The sequence below is a fragment of the Hippocampus comes genome, unplaced genomic scaffold, assembly GCF_001891065.2.
Source record: "Hippocampus comes isolate QL1 unplaced genomic scaffold, H_comes_QL1_v1.1 scaffold186, whole genome shotgun sequence".
Lineage (NCBI taxonomy): Eukaryota > Metazoa > Chordata > Actinopteri > Syngnathiformes > Syngnathidae > Hippocampus > Hippocampus comes.
The window spans coordinates 400,440-425,628 of NW_017806236.1; the positions used below are offsets into that span (position 1 = coordinate 400,440).

The 25,189-nt window shown below is 43.6% G+C and overlaps 2 protein-coding genes across 8 annotated transcripts; one reads left to right on the forward strand and one right to left on the reverse strand.

Moving 5' to 3' along the window:
• The first annotated feature begins 126 nt into the window (after positions 1–126).
• Positions 127–14,884, forward strand: sergef (secretion regulating guanine nucleotide exchange factor). Of its 5 annotated transcripts, none has more exons than XM_019857018.1 (11): positions 127–220; positions 485–623; positions 1,399–1,551; positions 1,741–1,835; positions 2,222–2,282; positions 2,361–2,474; positions 2,565–2,627; positions 3,388–3,543; positions 3,633–3,787; positions 5,098–5,134; positions 14,118–14,884. In XM_019857018.1, the coding sequence occupies exons 1-11, from the start codon at positions 179–181 to the stop codon at positions 14,135–14,137; spliced, it is 1,035 nt and encodes a 344-aa protein (XP_019712577.1). In that variant the 5' UTR covers positions 127–178; the 3' UTR covers positions 14,138–14,884. The 5 variants fall into 5 exon arrangements, with proteins under 5 accessions (XP_019712577.1, XP_019712573.1, XP_019712574.1 ...); XM_019857014.1 differs by lacking the exon at positions 14,118–14,884 and adding an exon at positions 7,781–9,820; XM_019857015.1 differs by lacking the exon at positions 14,118–14,884 and adding an exon at positions 6,791–7,772.
• kcnc1b (potassium voltage-gated channel, Shaw-related subfamily, member 1b) lies at positions 10,928–24,586 on the reverse strand. 3 transcript variants are annotated; one of them, XM_019856997.1, is made up of 4 exons: positions 23,090–24,585; positions 16,416–17,331; positions 14,931–15,104; positions 10,928–11,504 (listed from the first exon to the last, which is right to left on the reverse strand). In XM_019856997.1, the coding sequence occupies exons 1-4, from the start codon at positions 23,651–23,653 to the stop codon at positions 11,395–11,397; spliced, it is 1,764 nt and encodes a 587-aa protein (XP_019712556.1). In that variant the 5' UTR covers positions 23,654–24,585; the 3' UTR covers positions 10,928–11,394. The 3 variants fall into 3 exon arrangements, with proteins under 3 accessions (XP_019712556.1, XP_019712555.1, XP_019712557.1); XM_019856996.1 differs by lacking the exon at positions 10,928–11,504 and adding an exon at positions 12,808–13,968; XM_019856998.1 differs by lacking the exons at positions 10,928–11,504; positions 14,931–15,104 and adding an exon at positions 12,808–13,993 and having other exon boundaries at positions 16,438–17,331; positions 23,090–24,586.
• Positions 24,587–25,189: the final 603 nt, after the last annotated feature.

Genomic DNA, 25,189 nt, shown 5'->3' on the forward strand with positions numbered 1-25,189 from the left:
CTGTGATCAATATCTTTTTTTTTTGTTCTGTTTTTTGCACGGATGCTACTTTTTCTATAGATTTTAAAATATAAAGTACTCACTGAATTGCCTTCAAGTTACACATTTGAGAACGACTGGCACTCATAACAATTTACGACAGTGACGCGAATCATCTTAACGCAATCATTTACGGCTCATGGCAAACAGCTCACGGCAGGACTTTTGTTTACTCGCCTGGGTAAGTTTGTAACCTAACCTCATATTATACGTATTCATTTGGAGCCAGTTGTGTTTTTATTAATTTTCACGGATTATGTCATGCACTTTGATAAAGTCAACGATTCTGCTTTTCTACTGTTAGCTTAATATTCGTTGAAAAAGATTTAGTTTACGTAACTTCCTTGGCGAGTAAACAGAATTCAACAAAAGTTTGGACACTATCAAACTTAAAAAAAAAACAAAACAAAACTGGTTGACAGCGAATGTTAAATATGTCTGTCAGGGGGCCAACAGTTACGGGCAACATGGACAGGGGCATGAGGAGGACCAGTCACTCCCACGGCTCTCGAACAAGGCTGCTCTGCATGGAAGGACAGTCCAGGCTGTTTGCGGTGGCGGGGGACACTCAGTGGTTGTCACTGGTAAGTCATCAATATTAAACTCAAGCAAGTCTTTACAAGGGTTAATTAAGCAAGTCTTACAATTTTGTTCAGTCACAACATATTCGCACATTAGCCGCATTGCATTCAGTATCTGTATTTGCATTCGTTAGCTGTTCTAAGCACATTCTTAATGACATTTTTTTGATGGCTCCAAAATAGTCTCTGTATTGGACTGTATCACATTCTTTTCAATTAAACGTATAACTTTATGGACGTGAAACTTTGTTAATGTTTTTGACCACCTATGGGTTAACTAAGTGGTTTCCTAACGTTTTGCTCTGTGGATTGGTTTCAAGGAAAGACATATTTCGACGGACCGGCATAGAAACAAATAATTGAATATGCGACTTAACAGTACGCTGAATGTAGTTGTTCTAATTAGTAGGAGCCCTCCACTTGTTTCTCTTCAACGAGCAGATCCCATCAAAAACCTAACCCTTGTATCCAAATTTAATAATGTTAGGAACTCATTATTACCAGGTCGAAGTCGTCTTGAGTCTTTTGATAAGTTTTATCCAAGCAACAGAAAAAGAAAGCCTTACATCTGGCTCGAGTTAAGTCATGTGACTTGAGTCTCCTACCTGAACAGTGAACCCCTTTTTTTTTGAACCACAGCATTGATAGCATCTGCTGTGTACTTCATGTATGTGTCCTATCTCATGATGGATCGGTTTTTCAATGAATGTGTAGTTTGGGAAATGGTTTTTCGGGTAAGTGTAAACAAAAAGTTTCATCATCATGTGCTTCTGTACAGACGACGGAGAGGCGTTTGTGTGTGGGCAAAATCACAGAGGCCAGCTTGGACTCGGCCACACTGCCAGCTGCTCAACACTTCAGCACTGCTCAGGCCTGAATCAGCGAGTCACAAATGTTGCCTGTGGCTGGGATTTTACTCTTCTTCTTACTGGTGATTAATGACAGCATTTCATTTTTGACATACTATAGTCCTTTTCACTAATTTCCCTAAAAAAAACAAAAATATTAATTCCCCACATCAGGATGAAGAAGTAGGATGAAGAAGTATGACTGTTTACAGTTAAGCCGTGGAAACATAGCAACCATTCCAGGACAGTACTAATCATCTTATTTCACACAGATTGTGGCAACCTGTTAGCATGTGGCTCCAACGTGTTTGGACAGCTGGGTATTGATCAGATGACTTCACACTCTGCAGAACTGTTGCTCGTTGAGGTGAGCACATGGTAGAGGCACCCATTATGGTTGGTTTGGTTGTTTTTTGAAGGGCCTGTCCATGCCACAATACCCTTACTTGCCACAATGTTAGGCACATTAGCACTATCCAATGAGAGCTAACAGGAGAACAGAATTATTTTTCCTTATGATGTATTGCATCTATAATATTCTTGAAGTTAAGTGGAGTTGTACTGAGTAGGGCCAAGCTCCAACAATTCTCATTATGGCAGACATCTGCATTATGATGTGATGGTTATGCAATAGCTCTGACAGCATTATTTGTGTTTGTATATTTATATTTTGTTGTTTTACATCAAATTGAATGTCATTGTTAACTGTGCAGTTGCACCTTCTCTTTAATTCATCTTGTTGCTTATTATTAGGGTCTGAAGGAGCGTGTGGTGAACGTCACAGCTGGCCTCCGGCACGCTCTTGCAATCACAGGTATACACTATAACTGGATCACTGTGTTTACTGTCAATCATAAATCCTGCCCAATCTCATCCTCTGTTTTGCACCCAGACTCGGGATGCGTCTACCAGTGGGGGACAGGTCTCTGTAGCCTTGCCAAGAGAGCTTTGAATCCAGACCCTGTTCCATCACACCTCAACTCCAAGGTTCCTTCTCTCGTGCCAGGTGAGAAGAATTTTTGCCTATAGAAAGCAGAGGACTGATGCCTCGCTTGATGTTCGTTGTGGTGACAGGATTGGTTTGGCCATGTTGCAGGTCTGGATCAGAAGATGGCTCGTGTTGTCACTGCGGGCTCAGCACATTGTGTATGCCTTACAGGTATCGCTTGTAGCACGCTGCACCACACACGAACTGAATTCTAAGGGTTAATGCATATCCCAGTTAAGGTTTACTGTTCAACTAAACATAAAATAAGGAGAATTACGTATGTTTTTAAAACCACCACATAACTTCAAGTCTGCTAGCCTAATGCTAACACATAATAGGAAACACCATAGACAGGCTCACGAATAGCATCAATGTGGTGGTGTGTCTCAAGAAACAAACATTGGAACAGAAATAGTGCAGCAGCACATGTAGACAGACAACATAGCTATCTGATTTTTTATCAACTGCAAAAAAAAACTTCAGTTTTGGTGATTCACTTGTTGTAATGAATTAATCGTGGTGTACAGTTTAATTCTTCACACTCTCTTTAATCATGTTATTACTATATGTATTTGTATTGCACTCTATTTATGGTATTATTTACCTTGTTAAGAATAAGAATCAAACTTGGATTTCAAAGCACCAATGTAGCTTCTAAGTGTCCAGCTTTGTATTGGTGAAATAGTCCGCTAAGGTCTTAAAAGTAAATTAATATTTAGGAGTTGTCAAAAGAACTTAAATGAAAAGCATATGTCTACATGAATGCATTTCAAATATTTTTCTGCCCGCAATGCCTTCTAGTTTGCACTTTTGAACTGTCATGTAACCATCTTCTCTCTAGTCTGTCCTGTAATTAGTGGATCAGTGGCTCCTGATTACTGCGTTGCCTCTGCCAAATGAAGACTAATGTTGCCCCCATCGGTACATGCAGGAGATGGTGATCTATTTCTGTGGGGAAGCAACAAGCACAACCAGCTGACGGCCACCGAGCCCTTCTTGTCCACTCCTGCTCTGCTCAAGCGCTCACTGCTGAATGGAGAGAAAGTTGTAAAAGTATGGAGCGGTTGGACTCATATTATTGCCCAAAAAGCTGAGCTGCAGTAAAAAAAAAAAAAAAAAAAAAAAAGCATCATGTTTTTTGCAGCCTACATGTGCCATTAATGGAGACATAAATTGCAGAGACTGGGAGAGTCTTCACTTGGGGCAGAGGGAATTACGGACAACTGGGCCGGCTTCTGACAGATGGCCCGAATTCTGAGCATCAATCAGCAGACAATGGCAGGCAGACTTTCCTGCCTGCCGAGGTGAATGTCCTCTGTGGAGCAACACAGGTGAGACTTATCGTACAAGGCTCAATATATGCGGTTTCACATCACGGTTTGTGGGTCAAAATTTTCATTTTGCGTCTCGTTAATACACATCGAACCGCAAAACCAATAATGTTGTCGTTCGTTCCTACAATTTTCACTAAGGTCAGGTTGATGTTCATCATGTAGTTCTTTAATAATCCAGCAGGAGGCAGCCAACACCCACAAATGGATCACAAGGAAGCTGAAAGTTTTGTATGGGATGTGTCAAAGTTCACCGAATGAGAGTGAGACACCTTGATGTAATACATCATTATATGTGTAATAAAAAAACATGCACACTTTTCTATTATCGTCCACAGGCTAGAGAGCCATTAAATATCTTGCACAGTCAAGAGTTTTCTTCTCCCGTAGGGGCCATTATATGGCCGCATGGCAGTTAACCTGTATTCCAAATGGTTGCTATATGACATGAGAGGGCTGCTAATAAAGCAGATCTCAAGGTTGGACAAGGGTGAGCTCCGGATTGCTCTTATCCAACGCCCGGGAATTGTCGATGCAGCGGCCGCGGCATATGTCATTGTGCTGTCACCTTACGTGCGTAAAGCTAAAGGTGAAGATGGATTTGCTGAGTGGACAATGAATCTTCTAGCCCGGTGGGGCTCTCTCGTGACGTGCGTGCACACCCGCGGGGTCGATGTTTAGTTAGCTGTCACATTTTTATGAGGCATGTGAGCATAACAAATAATAGCCCGTTGTTGGACTTACTTGCCACTCTGCAATGCTGAAGTGGAAAAAAGACAGTCAGCAGACAAAGGCCTATTTATAAAGATGTTGATTACAATAGGAGAAAGCTGGAGGCATGTATAGCAGCACACAGAGACCTCAAAGCTCAAATGTCGATTTCTACATTTGCTGGTAGATGTCACATCCAGTTTCTGCTGTTGTGAACAGTGGAAAACCCACAGAAAAAAACCCATTGCTTATAAGGGAAAAAAGGGTTAGTCAGCAAACTCAGGGCACATTCTCGTCCTTGGCATGAACTTCTCTGGCAGCAGAACAATGTTTTGTTCGCTTTAATGATAAAGACAGCTGCTCGTTTTCCTGACCAATGTTCAACCTATTAAATTCACCTTTCAAAGAAGGTTGCTGTTGTTGTTGGGGTTTTTGTTTTTTTTTGGGGGGGGGATCTGGAAATGATTCAATATTTAAAATGTATCATCTTAGTTTGCATGTGTGTGGTGGCTCAGCAATCTTTGGCAATGACGTCCTTTGTGAAAGTTCAGTGTCCGCCTCCAGCGTGCGTTTTAATGTCTTGGCTCTTTCCCCTGCAGATTGCATGTGGATCTGAACATAACCTCGCTATTGTAGGTGAGTACTCTCTCTCAAGATTCAGTAATCTGAGTGTTTGATTATGTTGTCTTAAATTATGTAATATTAGTCAAATCTGGGCGAGATGCCAACACAACTGTACTGGAAGTAAACACCGCTCAAGCGATTATGCCATCGTGGTTGACACAAGAGAAGGAAGAAATAAATCAGTCTCTTTGACTTTTACTGGGGAATTGTGCAATATGTTCGAGATGTCACACCATTGTGAAACATTTATCCTTCTGTTGACTTCCGGAGATTTCTGAGGTCATTTCATCGTTCTGTGGCCTTTTCCTGAAGGAAGTAATCATGGCTCGCTAGGATGGGGATCACTGACAAATGCAATTATGCCAACAGCCCTGTAAATGAGCTGAATTAATCACACACAGATTTTCAGGCGACTTTTTCCATTTGGAGGACAGGGGACGTTAAGACACACAAGAGCAAAATATTACACATTCCTGAACGAGAAGCCCACAAATCTGCTTGTGCTTCCTCATCAAATATATCAAGATTTACACCTTTCGTTCCCTGCGTTACAGCCACCAAGTTGCATGATGGATTTTTAGAAGTCAAATTTTTCTCACATTAAATTTTGAACACTGACCCAGTTGTTACATCAGAGTGAGTATAAATACATCGGAGGCAGATGAAACACGAGCAGAATGTTCCTTCAAAGCACATGCAAGGTATTTTTAAAATGCAGCATTGTATGTTATTCGGACAGGCTGTCAGAACGAAGAAAAAGTGAGCAGGAACGCGCCGTCACTATCGGCTCTCACAAAGCTTGAGAGCAGGGATGGGCTCACGTTTGTGCTCAGGGGCCGCGTTTGACTTGGTAAACAGACAGGTGGGCCAGTTCATTCATAAATGATGTCAAATGTGAACTACTGTTCGTTATATTTAAATCAGCATAAAATAGGTGTTAGTTTTGTAACACTTCATAAAAAGTTAAATGGACAGGAGTAGATTCCGGTGGAATCTTCCCATCTGCAACCCCCCCCCCCAAAAAAAAACGTTTATTGAGCCTTTGACATTGCTTTGTCAAAGACGGCAAGATATTTTCAACACTTGAAGTGGTCAGTAATTTGTGAAATCCACAGAGCCACTAATAGGCTTGGTTGTGAACAAATATGAAGTCATTGGAATTCATCAATTTTTGTACAAGGGGACTGTTTCTTATAACTCATTCACTCCCAAAGACGTTTTTAAACGTCTTTTCAGACTTGGTCCAGAATTGGCTGGTACTGAATGAGATAATATTCTTCGATTCCCGAAAGAGGTGTTTCATGTCCTATTGAAGTAAATGAATTATTTAGATTAGACATTAGTGTGGGCTGCGTGTGGGCTGCGTGTGGCCCGCGCGCTAAACTGGGCCCACCCCTGCTCCAAAGTATGAGAAGGCAAAAGAGGGAAAGGGAGCGCTCAAGTCAACCTCGGGTAACTCGCTTCCTCTGCCGCGCTCCCCTCGTTTCTTCCAGCTGTCTTGAGCGTGGCGGTGGCAGGAGCAATGAAATAGCAAAACAGGATTGGAAGTAGAGACCTGAGTGCTGCTATTTCTGGTGCTCAAGTAGGTCAGGCGGAAACCAACCAAGAGCACTGCTCTGCATGCTGCTTATGATATCTGTTGCTGGCTTTGCCTCTCCACATATACAGCACACCTAAGGAAATACTCCTCACCGATTGGATTCATGGTCTGCGGTCGAAGGTGCGAGAGGGCCCGAAGATGCTCTGCATGCAATCTGAGAAAGAACAAAACACTGTTCATGCTCACGTGCCTAAAATAGGAGATGGAGTGAGTCACCAATGGTGCGGAAGTGATAATTATTTGACATTTAGGCGGCCGAACGGATAAAATCTTCATCAACAGGATGTGTTGAGAAGGAAATTGCTTTTGGTTTGAGCGTCTTGATTTCAATCCTTTTTTTTTTTTTTGCTGTGCAGAAAGTGCAGCACTTTGTTGCCATGGAAACACTGATGTGCGGTATGCTCCTGACAGTGAGTCCATGAATAAAGCACGGCGCTCAAACCAGGCTCTCACCCTCATTGAGCACAATGCTTCCAAACAGAAATTTCACTTTGAGATTCACACTTGTTACTGAATACCAAAAAGTGATTTGTAAGTAAATGCGTCATTTGGAAAGGCTGTGGCACGTCTTTTCGTAGCCCTTGCTGGCAGAGTGCCACATTGACATAAGCTTGCTGGCATGACATCTCGGTCTGCCCGTTGACCGACGCATATGTTTCGCCGCGTGCGTCCAAATCTTCGACTCTGAGCGGGAGAGGAGATTCGGCAACGTGGACGGACAGACAAAGCATGAAAGACACACGACAGCCAGATTGAGAGAGCTCGGGATGTGTTACCCTTGAGAAAGCAAGCTCGCTTCTGTTGCCATGGTAATGGAGCCTATTAGGTAACTGTGTTGCCATGGCACGTGTCTCCTCGGTGATACAGCCCTGACCACACCCACTAACAAGCCGTCCAGCTGTGATGAGCACGGAGGCTTTATTTCCCGCTGACTGGGTGTCATTGTGTGTGTGTGCGCGCGTTTGTTTTCTTCTTTGCAACTTTGCTTCACCCGCTCCCAGGCTGTGAAAATTAGCTCACCCCTTGCTACACTGACCCCTGATCCCTCTCCTTCTCAGGGGAGCGCCTCCTTTCCTGGGGCTGGAATGAACACGGAATGTGCGGCGACGGTTCGCTGGCAGACGTCTTTGAGCCGCAACTCGTTCCCGGCCTCAGACCTCTTGTCATTGGCTGCGGGGCTGGACACTCAATGGCGGTGTGCGTCGGGAATACGTGCAAAGACAAGTGATAAACTCTGCACGCACGCCACTTACATTGGAGCCATCATGCCACTCAGATTTAGATCTCAATTCCTGTTATGGAATTAATTTATGAATGAACACTCATCTGAGTGATGAGAGCGGTCAACAGCATTTTTTTGTTTTGTTTTGTTTTTCGGTTTGACCTATAAAAGCTTGCGCAATACAAATTAGGCTTGACACCATAGGTGTCAAACTTGGCTCATCGGCAAGCGCTGCAGGAGCCTGATGACGAACCCGATCATTTGAATCAGGTGTGTTGCAGCAGCGAGATCAGGATTTTGGAGCCCATCACCGTTAGCAACATTACAAAACAAATAAATAAAAACTATAACCCCTACGACCAGGAGATGAACCAGCCATTTCAATATATCGCTGCCATTGGACCTCAGAAGGCATAATTTGGTAAATTTTATTTTAAAACAAACAAAAAAAAAAGATCTATACTGTTAGTGTACACGCATGTGAGTTATTTTTCCAAATTACTGACCAAGATTGCTCACTTTAATGATGTAATGTTACTGGTTGAGCAAACATGCCTTTTTTTGGAGTCTCCTGAAAAGGGACGAATTGATGGTACAAGGTTTCGACTTGATGCCAGTGATATTTAAACAACTTGTTTATTTACTGTATACTTGACACCCGCTATTCGCGGGGGAATGAAACTCACCGAATAGACAAAATTTATGTTTAATTGACGGCCGCTGAAATGCATTGGGGAAAAAAAAAACACAACATAGAAAATTCTCCCCATAACGATGATAAAAATTCAGTGCACGGAACATTGGAGTGTGGAGGTGGTTATAATGGCAGCACAGAACCTCCCTGGAGTGAACGAAACTATGTTTGCTTTCATGTCTTATTTTGCAGATTCAATCAATGTCGTGCAAAATGACGTGCCGATCCAATCGATCTGATAAGTCTAATCCAGATTTTACCATGCTTTATAATTTATAGCTACGGCATTGCAGAAAGACATTCCAATTATCGCTGAACCTAACCTGTAATGTCTAAATATACTTCATATTAAATTATTATGTTATTGTCATGAAAATCTGATCTGCTAGATTAAAAAAAAGAAGGCCAATTCAGAATTTAAAAATCAACTCAAAGTTTATTTGCATTGCTGAGTTTAAAAACAAAAGAAAAACGGTAAAAAATGTGTTGACTCGTGTTAGCTAGCGAAGCGTTAGTCAGCAACTTTCACCAGACCTTTCGGTATAGTTAAGTGTCCTAAATGCCTCTGTGTGTGTGGACATGAGTTATGTCCGAGGTCACGTTTCTCTAGTCAGTCCGTCAATTTGACGGCCACGTTGGAGGCGCGATATCTTGACGTGACATGGCCATTTGTACACCTCGTGGCCCTCTGGCCGTGTTGGCCCTCCCGAAGGATTGAAGGCGTTGATAATATGGGGGCGGGGCCCAGCTGTGGCTACATCTTCATCTTTCCACGTCGACACTTTTATTGCTGTGATCTTGAGCGTTAGGAGGCACTCGAACTCTGATGTCTTGTACTTTGGAATATCTCTTACCAGCTCATGATTTACTGCTCACACATGGATGTTTTTTTTCTGCCAACTGTCTCACTTAGAATTGTTTGTCTTATTGCCACTTTGATATTGTACTTGTCATTAATTCCACTTGGGGAAGTTTGCCTGCTGCATTTGAGCCAACTTGCACATTTATAAGACATCTGCAGTGCAGTCGTACCAGGTGACAACATACACATCAAGGCCAATAGCTCAAGTTATTTTTACATTTTTGCTGTTTTTAGTTTGATCTGTTTATGCTAATATAATATGCACACCAAATTTTTACCAAGATTTTGAAAACAATAAATGAACACCCCCTGAAAATCTCTTTTTATTTTTATTTTTGATATTTTATTTAACACTATTTCTTGTACAAGTCTGAACGGTATGGTTCAGAAACGACACCAAAAACCCCAAACCAACAAACCAATCTAAACTACCGTTGAACACCCAACTAAGAGAACTAGCCACAAAATGCATGGTGTTCAAAACACACTCACACACACACACACACACCCACACACTCTGTAACTCTCACTCAGTGTCACGCATGTGTTTGCCTCGTATGTTTTGAAACGTAACGTTGCTGATGTTTGGTTGTGTGTCAGACAGTGACAAGCACACAGTTCCCAGTGGTTGGTCTTCAGTGTGACTGCAGTCATTTGTGAAAAAGTTGCTCCCATTCATTTTTAACTTTTCCAAACAATGTAAGCTGCGTTTCGAACAAGGCTATCTTGGTTGTTATCTACTCGTTATGATGCTCGTTGCCTCTCCATACCAATCCACACTGGGCTCCTACGCATATAAAAAGTCAACACACTGCTGTAAAATGCCTTTTTTTTAATTGTGAAGATTAGGCTATTTCATAACTTAAAACTTGGGGAATATTTTAAGTAACTTATCAAAAGTCGATTGTTTACTTCTGGTGTGAGGCGGAATCCTCGTAATCTCCAAAATTAATCCACCTCCCCCCAAAAATGGCATGTGTGTTGAGCTAGTAACACACACACACACACACACACATTTTGCATTTTTCTGTAAAGGATGAGATTGATCACATTTTTTCCCTACCCCAAATTTTGTGTTTTACAGGAGGTGTCAACTTTATATATGTGGTGTCTGAGCTCGGTGCTGATGTTAGTCTATCAATCTCTGTTGATTGATTCAAATGAAATTATCTGTAGCTGCACTACATTATTTCATCATGTTAAACAACTGAGTGTTAAGAATTTATATGACAGAGGCACTTGTCCAGTACGGTGTATTAAGTGTTTTACGGCAACTGTACAGGTATTACTAATTTAAACAGAGGGGATACTACGCCAATTCTACTTCAGTGATTTTCTGCTAGTTTCTAACAGCATATTTGACCACGTAATGCCTCAAAAATACAAGATAAAGACGGAGTTCAAGTATGGTACTTTTTTGGGGGGTGGGTGGTTGCTAAAAACTCATCAAAGGAATGTTAAAAGTGGAGCGGTGCAAGAAAGCGCAAAAGTCTCAAAAGAGGTGAGCACGAGTGTGCAAAGTTCACGGTGTATTCCCAAGGGTTTGACGTGACAGGGGAAGGTGATTTGAAATCAGAGCAACCATTTTTTTTTAGTCTTTGAACACAGGAACCACACAAATATTTGATGATCACTCCAAAACATTGGTACACACGTCAGCACACACACACACACACACACACGCACAAAAAAGCTCTTCTTCATCACTGTCACACACAGAAAATAGGCACACAGATTACAACACAGTAACCAGTCACAGATACTTAGCTACATAAGGCTTGACAACAAAACGTCCTCAGTGCTACATCTATGCTGAGTTTGTGATGATCAGGTTGCCACTTTCACACCCATTTAAAAAGTACTAATTAATACACACAACAATGCTACTGCACTATCAAGTGGGTGATGGGCCATTATGGGTCATACACATAGTGGTCGGTACACCATGGTTCATAACACAAACTGACTCGGTTGGTTGTCTGCTCCGGTGCTGTCTCTGGGTCTCTATAAACATATAAAACAAAACAAAAAACAAACACAAACAATAATGAAAAGAAATTATTACACCAGGTATGTTTTATGTCGGAATTGATGGTGATGGCTTGATACCTCTGCGGCACAGGGAGAGGTGAAATGACACTTGACGGGGAAAGAAAATGTGCTCCGTTAGTAGCTCATGGTAAAGGCAGGTTTACCATGTGTATTTTCCCATGCGTATAGCCAAGGCATCAGACAAAGATTTATTGTCTGGTCCGGACTCAAGAGTCGGTTAAATCAACATGCCCGATCATGCGGCCTTTTTAACAGGTTGAGATCCACTTTTCAGTCATCGTCATGCGGATATTTTGTCATGCTCTCACCGTCGGTCACCTTGTTTTGTTTCTCTTCCCTTACGCGAGTATCGACAAAAGGCAAGGATGTGTATGCATGTGCTGTTGAATAAAAATGGAGTCTAAACGCTCATTGAGTACAAAATTTATTTCATGCAAGGACTTATCTGTACATCTTTTTTATTTGAATACTTTTCTGTTGCATAAATTGAAAATACATGCATTTACCTTTCCCCAAGAAGACCCACATTCCATAGTGGTTTGAATTTTCTTTTCCCCACCTGCATCTCTTCACAACAATTCTTCACAAGTTTTTTTTTTTCTTCTTCATATATAACGTCCATTAATCACCACAAAAGACATGACTTTGAATGTAAAACTCTGTTCGTTCGGAATGAACATATATTCATACTTAAATGTTTCTAGAAATTTGTCCCAATTCCTGATTGGTCAACATCTGTTAAAGTGCCTTGAAAAGTCGAATTATTGGGAGAGTATCGGAACATGTGTGACAGTATTGATACTTTTTGATTAGATACATGCTGCACTCCTCTTGACACCTGCAATTTATTCTAACCTGACGTATATATATACTGTATGTGTTTTCGAGTGGCCCTCGATTAACATTGTGTGCTTCATTGTGTAGAAAAGATTATTTTTGTTTCTCTCCAAAAGATTATTTGCCATATGTTAACGTGATAACCAAAAAGTTATTTTGATTGCGAATAAGCTGTGTGCTGTAAAATGAAATCATAAGCAGCTTTCAAATGTCTTTATGCTACAACAATGTTGTATTGTGTCAAAAATATTTCATTTCATTTATTTTTTTTACTTTGCCTCACCCTGGTACAAAAGCACCATTGTTATATTTCTTGCCTCAATTTCTGCATATACACCATAAGAGCGGCTGCGGGAGACAATTATTTTTTTTCTCCCTTTAAAAAGGTCCTAACTACCGGTGGATATATTTTTTTAAAAAAAAAAAATGCTCATGCCAGCTTTATAGCTGGCTTTGTACCAAATACCTCAAGTGAAATAATTTCAGTGGTCAAATGAAGTCAAATGAATACAAGAAAATATATATGATATATTGGGGAAAGGCAAAGAATGGCAGCTACATAAAAATCTCGCTATGACTGAGTCTCTTGTAAAGCTGTCTCAGAAATGCATAAAAATGGCAAAGCTTTGCGATGCTTATGAAAGACAATGTTTTCTCTTACAGGTACTGCAATACAGTTAGCTTGTAAATGTAGAACATAATTTCTCATGCAGTTCATGCAAAGGACCAAACAGTTTGAGTTCCGTTGACATTATTCATCACTAGTATCATAGGAATTGTCATCATCTCCTTTGTGCATTGGACATCATCTTGCTGTTTGTTTTTTTGTTTGTTTTTTTTTCCCTCATACGTGGCCACTCCGTTAACATTAGCTGGTTTTGCGCGTTCAGAATTGTAACGTCTCTACTTTGCAACATACAAAGCACTTCAGAGGAGTTTCCTTAACACCTGGCAATGATACAGTTTGGATATGTTTTAAAAGCAACGTGTTGTTAATGTCCAGCACACCGTTACATCTTTCACAGGATTGCCAAAAGCAGATGAGAAGAAGAAAGTCGTTGGCAGAAAAGTATGCGAGATCAAAAGCAACAGAGCAACAGGCAATGAAGTCAACATAGGGGGAAAAGAGGTGGAGTTAGCCTGTAGAACGGCGCTTTTGCCAGCGACTGAGGTGACCCATGCTCATGTGGCGTATCGCCAAAGTGACTTTCTAGTCTAGGATATGATGACACCCCCCCAAGGGGAACCCTTGGGAGTATCCAAACAGTTGAGATACAGCTTTCCAGGAGAAGGAAAATAAAAATGTGAAAGCAGGAACGAAAGTGTCAAAAAGAAAAAAAAAAAAAGAAAAGGGGGGGATATCTGAAAAAAAAAAAAAACGTTTTGAGGAAAAGTGTGGACTGGCCTTCCAATGGCATTGTATCTGCTACTCAACCATGCTACATAATGGATGGGATGGGAGAATGTGAGTGCTGCATTAGACAGGGTGGGCTGCAGGGCAGGGCGGACACTGAGGACACTCCAGAGGCATCCCCGCTCATGCCAGACATGCTGTTAAGGCTCCAAGGCTTTTCATAACCTTCAGTTGAAAAACAGAGAACGTTCTGAGTACACTGCAGCACTGGATCCATGACATGAGTAGTGTTGTTGTGTTTTGTTTTGTTGTTGTTGTGCGTGCTCCTCGTTGTTAATACTACACCTGTTGCTTTCTTGTTTTTGTCTCCAAAGAGAGGTCAACACACACTTGAGACAGATCAGAATTCTCCATGCATTGAGTGCATCCGGAGTACAAGGGCATGCACGGAGTGGTACAGGAATGGTTTGGAGTAGAATGCTAGAAAAGGTAGGCACCTCAGGTAGGGAAATGTGCAGCTACTGGTGGTACTTTGTGTTTTGATGCACAGGCTACACGCTCGTAGCTTTATTTGAGAATTTTGGTGTTAAATCAAAAACTGGGACTTGGCCTCTTCAAAAGAAATCTCAAATTGTGTTGTGCTCCTTCACCATTCTGATAGCACCCGTCAGCAAGACACGTCATGCACCATTCTGGCCAAGAGCAATGTACTCAAAGTCAGGATCCCACATGGTACTTATCATTAAAAACACATACATACTCGGTACACACGTAGCACATCAATAGATTCCTAAGCATTGTAAGACAGCACATTCTAGATCATATAAATCTTCAAAATATTTGTTTTCTCACTGGTAAATAAATAGGGGTAGTGTTACACTATGCATGATATCCAAAAATATATTATGTAGATGTAGACAACTATTATTGACATTTGCGGTGATTGTGCTTGGCCTTAACTTGGAATATGTACAATTCCCGTGGGAATAATCGAGGAGAAGCAGCGGCTGTGAAGGTGTCGCGTTAAGAGGTTTGCGCTTGTGTGAGCGTGTTTTCATGATTATGTTCCTGTGAGTGATAACGCTCTGCAAAAGAAGGGGAGGGGAAAAGGGGGCGTGTCCTGCCTAGGGCCTTAGAGCCGTGTCAGTATCTTACGGGGGCCTGTGATTGGCTGTTACTGTACGTACCCCTCCTCACTCTGCCCCCTGTGTGGTTGGGCCGCTCGGCCGTGGTGACCAGGAAGCAGGGCCGCTCTCTTTCGCTGGGGCTGAAGATTTCCTCAGGAGATATGGCCTGGTCGATGTGAGGGCAGTCCTCATTGGCCAGAGCAGCGTTCGCAGCCTCACCGTTCAGCTTGGAATCTTTCCACACAACAACAAAGAACAAATGAAAGAGCACATCGGGGAAAAAGAAAAAAAAATCTAGTGACCTTCGCCATCGTGTTTAATATGTTTTTCACTCTGTGGCTCCGCATGTGTACTTTTTGTGCATCGCGTAGCTGCTGTGTGATGTTTGACTTGTAATTGGTCTTTCTATGGTTTGTGTGCACATCAGGACTCTGTATATTTACCAAGGTTAAAAACGTAAGTGCAAGAGGTAGCCCGCTGTTTGTATTGCAGTTTGTTTGCCAGTATGTTGGTTCGTAGGGTTACGCAAACTATCATGGAGGCACATGTGCCAAGCTAGAATTCATTAAAGACCCTGTGTAAAGTGAAAATAAATGTATTCTAAATCTGACACAGCACAGAGAAGAGGGTTGGTAAAAACCCTGCAAAATTTGAAAGATTAAAAAAAAAAAAAAAAATCGCTGAGTCTACCAGACAGGCTTCAATGACGTAAAAAATCGCGTTGTTATCTCCACTCTCAAATGCTGTGGGCGTGTCCATTGAACATTTATAACTATTCCCCACTGAAAAATGGTGTTTCATGTGCCGACACAACCCTATGTGCTTCAGCTGCGAAAACGAAAGCCTCCGTTTAGTGGTGGGGCTTTAGCCTGTGCAACAAGAGGTGCTAGCCACCACAGGGTTCATTAGCTAAAAAGCTCGGGCCTAATAAAAACTGCTAATGCGAATTAAGATGCTTAGGTTCATATACAAGTATAGAAGTGGAGGGGGGACTCATGACCGACACCGAAGTACGTCACATTGTGCTGTTTTAGCCACGTCCCTCAAAAATCTGGAAAACTGAAATTGTTTAAAAAAAACACACACACACTTTAATAGCACCACAAATCTTTTGGGGCATCCATCTGCTGCAAGATTATTTGCTAACAATTCATAGATGGCGGAGTCCTGTCCTCTACTCTGTGTTGATACATAGGTCTTGTTTCAGTTGTTCTTAACTTTGCAAAGACATGACATCCACTTTGCACTTCCCTAAAAGGCGATGAATGAATCACTGAACGATGTTCTGAACAGTCACGCGCAAAACTAATAATGATTTGCCCAAATCGCTACTTCTCTCCATTCACAGTTAGAAAATCATGTATTTTATTGATCGTGTGCTGGGAAAGTCTGCTGTTTAATCTCATGCCTGACTCATCAGCTGACTGAAGTGTGGGAAGAGAGAAACAGCTGAATAGTGATATGTGTTTTTGCAGGCCAGCAAGCTGTTGATGAGTCAACAAGGTATCGGACTGCTTCAGTTATGTATTAAGAGCTTCATCCTACCTTGAAACTTGATCTCGAAAACGTCGTCGTGGGCAACGGGGCTCTGATGTTGTGAGCTGATGCTCGATTTACAGAAATTTGGAGAACCAGGTTGGGGTGCCCGTGGGATGTGCCTATTTTTTTTCTTTGGTAGTTTCTGTTTCGCCATGGCCAGGGAGTAATACATTCCAAAGTTGTTGACAATCACAGGGACAGGCATGGCGATGGTCAGCACGCCTGCCAGGGCGCACAAGGCTCCCACCAGCATACCAGAGGTGGTCTGAGGGTACATGTCGCCGTAGCCGAGGGTCGTCATTGTCACCACGGCCCACCAGAATCCGATCGGGATGTTCTTGAACTGCGTGTGCTCGCTGGCTCGAGGGTCGTTGGGGTTTGCGCCGATCCGTTCCGCATAGTAGATCATTGTGGCAAAGATGAGGACACCCAGGGCGAGGAAAATAATGAGGAGAAGGAACTCGTTGGTGCTTGCTCTCAGCGTGTGGCCCAGCACCCTCAGACCCACAAAGTGGCGAGTGAGCTTGAAGATACGCAGGATCCTAACAAAGCGGACCACTCGGAGGAAACCCAGCACATCCTTAGCTGCCTTTGAAGAGAGCCCGCTGAGACCCACCTCCAGGTAGAAGGGCAGGATGGCCACAAAGTCGATAATGTTCAGAGCGTTCCGGATGAAGTCAAATTTGTTTGGACAGAAAGTTATTCGCATGAGGAATTCAAAAGTGAACCACACGACGCAAACGCCTTCGATGTAGGTGAGGTAGGCCGCTGTCTCGGGCTCCTGGTACGTGTGCTCCACCGTGACGTTGTCCACCAGTTCCACCTCAGTGCGGTTGATGATAGGGTTGAAGGACTCGTGGGTCTCCAGACAGAACGTGGTGATGGAAACCAGGATAAAGAACAGCGAGGCCAGAGCCACCCACTGGATAGGAAATCAGAGAGTGAGGAAAAGACAATGGAACGGGAGAGATGGGAGGGACCGGGGGGGGGTAGAGGGAGAAGAAGGACAGAAGGTGAGTAAGCACAGTAATACACACGATGTAATCAACCGCAGGCAGCCATTCTTAGCGTCGCAATTTAATCGGAGACATCGGCATCTGCTTTAACGTTGACAATGACGCTTCTGTGCGCCGCGTCTTGATTCTGGAGTGCCACTCAGCGGGAACGATCAATGCGAGCTTCACACTCTCACGCCCTTCCTCTCTCTGCTCCTTCTCAAGGTCACGGCATTTTCAAGGTTAAGTGCCGTCAGCGGTAACATACAAGACACTTACGATAAACATGAAACTGGGCGTTTTGGATTAAGCGCCAGCTGGTCTTCCCCCCACTCAAGGTCATATTGATTGGCTAATCAACACCTGGGAATCACGGTAGGCTGAGGCTGATTAGACTGAAGACCGCTTTTATGACTAACCAACATCACCCCGGATGACCGTAGAGTGCTTTACCTTTTCATCGGCATTGATCTGCCGATCGCATTTCATCACATTTAGCCTCTGATATTTCTGATACGTGCTACATATGTAGGTGTAACTGATACAGTATGCTCTCCTGGGTATTGATCGTAGCCCTGTCCTTGCGCTATCCTCTCATCCTACAGGATTACAGTATGTGTTACCGCGCCTGCGAGTTGCGGAAAACAGCTGGAAGCGTGCCACCAGCAGATCAGTCGATGCACTGAAAAATGGCTCGCGGGATCTGTTAGCACTCTATGAAGTCACCAAATTTGTAGCAGTTTGGATTTAGTGGGGGGTAAGTGCGCTCTCGAGCTAATGCACAGCTTTGTTAAGAGGCAGGGTGGAGTAATGAATGAATGAATGAATGAGGGAGGGAGGGACAACAGAAGTGGGCATGTCTAGGCATCAGAGAATTGGATATTCCACACAGCGTCTCAGTCATTCGAGTCCACTCTTGCAGGCTGAGATGGAAAGCAGGCCCTCATTACACCAAGTCATCAGTGGCAATCCTTTGAATTCCGCCTGGGAAATTGTTTGCTTATGAACGTCTGCTTCCTGTCCACGTAAGCGTTATTGTTGACTTGACTGCAGCTCAACGACTTTGGTCCTGTCAGCGTCACCATTCCCTTCCTTTAGCTTCAGCATCCCTTTTTTACCATCCAAATCTCAGATCAAACATGAACACAAAATGTAGTCCCAAAAATTTTGCATTGCGTTACGCCTCCACAAGCTGTGCAGATACGCGAACCCCCGCATCCACGCACTCTAAAATAAAAGATGAGCTTTGCAGTAACAAACACCACACGCATACCACGCATGCTCACTCAACATGATATATCTTTCCCCGAAAGTGCTACATTTTGCTACCAAAACTCTAGAATGACTCATGATGCTGAAGGGACAGGATTAAGTCGCAGCGGTCCCCACCCACCCATCCGCGGACCTGTACCGGGCCTCGGCTCGTTTGGGACCAAACTGGACGGAGACAGACCTGCGAGCAAATTTACTCCGTCAGCCGTGGCGGAAAAGTGCGCGACTCTATTGCCAATCCGACTCCCCCTTCTAACATTAGTTTGCAAGATGAAATAAAAAGAATCCGCCAATAAATGAAAGAAGAAATAGCAATAAGAACGTAATAGTAACAAATTGACCAAACGTACAGCCTTATACGGGCAGCTAATGGGCATCCATGTCATCCGAAGATGAAGCTATTTGGGCAAGAGAAGTTCTTCCCCTAGCGACGAGCAGGAGGAAACTGTTGTGCGTCGTATGTCGTCAAAAAAGAGACAATACAAGAAACCTGTTGAATCACTTGAACAAATAGCACCAAAGTGATCAAGTGGAAAGCTTAAAAAAATGCGAGCAGTTTGCCTCCCCACGTAAACATGAGCAGTTTAGTCGCCAATAACGAGCCGGTAGCCACCGGAAGAAAGCAACAATCAATGCTGTCATAGTTTGCGAGGAGCAATGATGCTAACGCAGTATGTTGGAGCGTAACTTCAAAAATGATTTTGTTGACATTATAAGGCGTATTTATTGTTCCTAAATGGCCCATTTCTTAGTACTTCACTGTGTTATTCTAGATTGATTGTGCAGTGCAACAACACTGTTTGAAATGAATGGACGTTTAGAAAATTTTGAATTACGCTATCATTATCTTTGTTGTCAGTCCCAGTGTTTTAAAACTGGCGATTTAAAAGCGATGAAAACAATGGTTGCCGTCCGCGAACAGCATGTACTTGTCTCAACCGGTCCGTGACACACAAAAAAAGTTGGAAACCACTGGCATACAAGATTAGTTTCATATGAAATTTCATTCACTGAATGTCTTTTACTCTTGTTTTTAAATTAAGAAGTGACTCACACAAGCCTCATTATATGCAGTTTAGTGACAAACATTGGAGCGCTAACGCTGTGTGTGCTTTTGTTGAGATGCATTGCATAATCGTTGTTGTGCACTATGCCTCCTCTACGACGTATTGTGCAGAAAATAACTCGCCCCAATAAAATCCCGATGCAATCGAGTGTACACTACAACCTCATAAAAGCAATCCAAGCCATGCAGGCATGTCGCAATTTGATTACGTTCACAAAAAAATGCCTTGGGGATACAGTACCTAATCCCTACTTTATAGCTACAATTAGATCATGCATAATTCAAAAGTCGAAAAGGCCAATCAACTTATTACACTGATGCATGTTTGATGTCACTCGCTGAGCTGAGTTTGTCTAATCCAATTTTTAAAACAATAATGTTGATCATTGTATTTTGCTTGAACAAAGTATGTTGTAATGTTTGTAATTGCTTTTGGCAGTATTGATTTCGAAGTTTGTATTTCTTCCCCCGACTATTATGCATTGTTGGGTCGAGGTCATTATCGGTCAGCTACATTAGTGTGACGAAGGCTCTTTGCTCTGTTCACCAGCGGCTTGCTCAGGCCTGTGAACAATCACACCCTTCAAACGCTTCATGTCATCACACTGTTCTTTGCATAATGTGTCTTGGTGACACTTGGGAACAGTGTGAGCATCGGGGGAGGGTGCCAGGTGAGCACCATGGGCTGCTTATTGGTTAACTCTCACTGTTGTCGGCAAACTGCGAGCTTGCGCTGATGTGCTGTGACAAGGCTTTTCCACTGATGTATCCACTGTGAATAGAGTCTGTAATTAAGTCTGAGGCTCAGTTCTAATTAATTTTCTTGCCTGTCTTAGTGGCGCTTTGTCCAACCTTGCACAGCTTTCGTCTAAACAGAGAAAACGTGCTGTGCATCTTGGTTGTGGGAAAGTTCAAGGTGATGCTTAAAAGATGATGCAATAGGTGGCTTTAAATTGGTGTCTTGCAACATTTTTTTGGGCTTTCTAGCCATAGCCTGAAGGTTTTGTGATGACACAGACTTTGAGTTGGAACTGTTCATAATGCCAACCACGTTGTCTATGCCCACATTCCAGGTGAAAACAAAAAATGTCAGGAAAAGTCTACTGCGGGGTTCTTGATTTTTTCATTTTCAGCTGAAATCTGGGGCCTTTTTCAAGCTGGGGAGTATTGTGAACAGCTCCAAATATCAGTCAGTGTTATCACAAAACCTTCAGTTTTCTGCCAAATAGCAAAAAAATTTTCAGGAAATGCCCTACGAGAACAGCTGAACTTTATTTGGGGATACCCAAAGGCACTTCAAATGGTGTTAGGTGTGCTGAAGCCCGTCGAGCATGAATTCGAATGTGAACACGCAGATAAAAGTGTGCGAAGAGTTGTGCAGCTACGTTATCTCAGTTGTTTTTACCTACTCTCTGAAAAAGATTCAAAATAATTCATTCGAATGTTTAATTGATTTTACAGTTTATAAATCCTTTAAGATGGGTTTAAATTATGTATGTTGGTTTCATTTTTATACCACAAAAATGTGGCACACAGGGGTGTGTAGACCTTTCATATGTAGTTTATATGAGTGAAAAACAGCAGGGATGTTTGGATACCGCTAGATGTGTGGGGGGGGGGGATAATCAGGCTGCTGCAGCTGCTGAAGCAGCATGCATCGCAGCAGGTTTCAGAGGAGTACACTTGTCAAAAGAAGATGTGGAGATGTCACGTAATTGTCGCTTTTTAGAGGCTCAAATGGAAAAATGCCCAAAAGCAAGGACCAAATATGCCACCTCCAACAGCAAGCGGATTTAGTCTGGAGGATTGCCACTGAAATGTTGCTGTGTGGTGCAAAAGATCTGCTTGCCTAATGTGGTGTTGACCCATTTAGCAAGTCTACCCAGGGAACCTTGTACCCCGGAAAGATAATTCCTAATATTTCTCATACGAGCTGTGGTGACTCTGGATGAGGGGCAGTTCATATTTTGTAGTGATATATTCATATCGTTGTTATTTTCTATTAAATAGTGATTCAATTGAAAATAGGGATGGATATTTGACGACATTTCCTCAACTGCAGCTGACTATTGGAACATTTACAATCATCCGTGGATGGCAATGGTCCTCAAGGACCCTATGCAAGCTGACTTTTGGGGGCGGGGGGGGGTACAACCTGGACTGATTGACAGCCAATTAATTTTTTGTTGTTGTTGTTTTAGAAGAGAGAATCTTGCCCTGAACATTTTAAATTGAAATGAGGAGAATAATGCAGGGCAGACAATGAGAAGAAGGTTAACTTCTCATCCTGAAATAATAATGATCTCATCTCAATTTACTCCCAAAGTGACCTCTTCATTCAGGAAACTGGGCCTGTTTAGGTGAACACAAATCTGATATATAATACTGCATCCTTGCAGGAAGTCAGGACTTGTTTTCTTTTATGAATGGTGGATACACTGGTACCCTCTGCCATCTAATGGAAGACCATGTAATTATTCTGCCTGTCACCATACGTTATAGATAAACAAAGATATGTTTGCAATGAATAAATAATTAGTTGACAAATTAAGTGATATTGGGTCATTTCCCACAGGGCCCCTAATGCGCTCTCACGGCACACGAGCGCCACAGCGCCACTCATTGAGTGTGTTTCTGATTGACATCCTCTTCCTATTGGCCCTCTGTCCGAGGCAGAGCACCATCAGTCCCTTTTTTGTCAGTCAAACAGCATCGTGGGATGAGCCCTATGAGCTCTGCCTAGCAACAAGTGTTCAATATGAATGTTTGTATCCGCAATGCTATGCATGCTTGAAAATTTGCATTGTAGTTGTGAAGTTTAATAACCCAGCCGCTGGGGGGCAGTGCCCTCCCCTGGGGGTGCACTGTTCCCCAGTGCCGGTCCCAAGCCCGGAGAAATGGGGAGGGTTGCGTCAGGAATGGCATCCGGCGTAAAACTTTTGCCAAGACGACCATGCGAGTTGGTAGGACGGTTTACAGGGGCGGATGGAAATTACTGACTCGCTGTGGCGACCCCTGAATAGGGATGTGCCGAAAGGAGAAGAAAGAAGTTGTGAAGTTTAATAATGAAACACCAATTGTTGCTGTATGCATTAGAAGACAAACATGAAGGTTAACTATTACAGATGAGAGTGAAATCTTTGTTGTGTGATCAAAAGTGCTAATTATTGTTCCTATTGCCAGCTGGAATTTTGGTTTACGATTTTACCAGCCTTAGTGTGCCATCCATTCGTTGGGAGATCAATTTCAAGGTCACATAGCGACTTCGAAAGCCTCCCAGCCATCAGTCATTCATGAATTCACCTAGCGATCGGACGGGCTGAAAACAAAATATGCAAACAACTCACCCTTGCATATTTGGAGGAGTAGGGGTCCTCGAAGAGAGCCCAAACGTGCTTTTGCCAGCGGCTCCATAAAGTGCCGCTGCGAACATCAGGTGAGTCTCCGTGCGCCAGCCTCCGCGTCATCTCATCCACGTCGTCCTCCCCGTGCTCCTGCTCGGGCTCGGCATCGTCGTTTCCCAGGTCCAACAGTCCTCCGCCGCCGAAACTATCAAGGGCCTCCTCCGCCTCCCGGTGCTGGCGATAGGTCATCCAGCAGCACGGTTCCACGTCCGTCTCGTCGATGCCCCAAAACGCCAACTCCTCCTCGTAGAGCGGCCCGCACACATCGGCCGGGCAGTGCAGCTTACCTGTCCTGTAATAGTTGAGGATGTGCGCGAAGACGCCCGGGTGGCGATCGAAAAAGAACTCCTCGATCTTAGCGTCATAGTCAAAGTGGTTGGGAGCGTCAGGCTCGGCCAGCCACGACAGGCGGGTGCCGGGAAGGGTTCGAAGGGTGCTGCGGTACGTCTGGTGCCGGATCCCTCCCACGTTGATCACGATGCGATCCTTGTCGTCGCTCAGGCCCATCGCGTCCCTTAAGCATCGCTCAGCCACGTTCCCCTCGTCATGGTGGCAAAGGTGAGAGCCACGCGCCGAGCCACCTGTCGTCTCCCCGCCAGGAAGCAAACGCGAATCGCCGCTGGCTCGACGCGCGCGTCAGGCAGCGCCGAGCTTGGGAGATGTGGACGCTGACGTGCCCGTCAGGCTGCAGGCGAAATCCAAAATGAACGCGGCCAATGGCATCGCATGGACAATGGGCGTCTGCACATCGTCGCCAAATCCAGCGACAACCAACAGACAGATAATGGTGCCCGCACGCCTAACTATTCTTCACCTTTTACAGGCTCATCCGAGTCAAGGTGATTGCGTTGCTGGTGCTGAGCAGACAGCGCCTGCCCTGCTGCCTCTGATCCTCCCGGTACTGTATTCGATCCCTCCTCCAGACGCGCCTCCTTCACACCGACGCGCAGCAGCCGAGTGCAGCTCTTTGTCTCGGCATCACCGACACGTCTCGCTTTCCTCCTCTATCTACTGTTGCTGCAAAAAGGGAGGCGAGGATCTAGTCAGGAGCGGACATCCAAGATCGGGGAAGTGGAAAGAAACAATCTAAAGGTAAAAACAAAAGGTAAGAATGTGGCTCACAACATGCCCGCTGCTTCCCCCTCTCACACCAGATGGAGCATGCCCAGTGATGCAGCCTAATAGTGGTCCCCAAATACGGCACTTCACGGTGCCCAATTTCCCCCGTCACTCTGTAAGTGTGAGCAACGACCCGCCCCTCACTAAACAAAAACAACAATGTAAATTATTGAAGGCGTTCACTATGATGGATGAACGCATTGACATTTCGCGCTAACAACGGTGCGCAGTGACCGAGATGCACTGGTTTGCTTTTGAATAGCCCGAGAGTTAAATCGTTCTGCCGTGAGTCAGATGTGTCTGTGCGCATCTGCTCGAAACAAAAAGTGGCTTTTGTCTGGCTTTTACCCGCCAGCAGAGGGAGCTGTTGTTCAAAGAGAAGAAGTTCCAGGCTGGCCATTATTATAGTTGCTGATACTGTATACCTCATTCACTCCTAATGGGTGCGTACACCCTCTGGACATTTCATTATGTACTTCTGCAGAATCTCATGATAATGGTAATTCCGCCTGTGCTAATATAATAATGGTCGCTCTTGGTGAGTGCATCTGCCTCAGTTTTGAGGCGCGGTGTTCCAATATGATGATGTGCTTCCGTGGGTTCTATTCAGATGCTCTGTTTTCCTCTTATATTCCCAAAACATGCATGTGAGGGACATTTAAGACTTCCACTTTTTAAAAGTCTACACACACCCTTTCAAATGCCAGGATGATTCTGACATGAAAGAATAAGGCTCCATATGACTCATTTGGAACTGTTCACAACTTCTTCTTTCTTGATGAAGACCGCAGTTCCAACTGAAAAAAAAATGACTCCAAAGCATAATGCGGCCACCACCTTGATTTATTGTACTTGTGGTGTTCTTTCAAGTTCAGCAGTGTTGTGTTGGCTCACATTTTTTGGAATTATGGCCATAACCTTCAG

Bases quoted from the DNA above. Each gene is read 5' to 3' on its own strand.
- sergef (XM_019857014.1), top strand. From the start codon at position 179: ATGGCAAACAGCTCACGGCAGGACTTTTGTTTACTCGCCTGG. The intron at 3,788-5,097 runs GTGAGACTTATC...TTTCCCCTGCAG, and splicing joins TCCTCTGTGGAGCAACACAG to ATTGCATGTGGATCTGAACA. The intron at 5,135-7,780 runs GTGAGTACTCTC...TCTCCTTCTCAG, and splicing joins ACATAACCTCGCTATTGTAG to GGGAGCGCCTCCTTTCCTGG.
- kcnc1b (XM_019856996.1), bottom strand. From the start codon at position 23,653: ATGGGCCTGAGCGACGACAAGGATCGCATCGTGATCAACGTGGGAGGG. The intron at 17,332-23,089 runs GTGAGTTGTTTG...TTTCCTATCCAG, and splicing joins ACTCCTCCAAATATGCAAGG to TGGGTGGCTCTGGCCTCGCT. The intron at 13,969-14,930 runs GTACGTACAGTA...TTTCAACTGAAG, and splicing joins AGGGGGCAGAGTGAGGAGGG to GTTATGAAAAGCCTTGGAGC.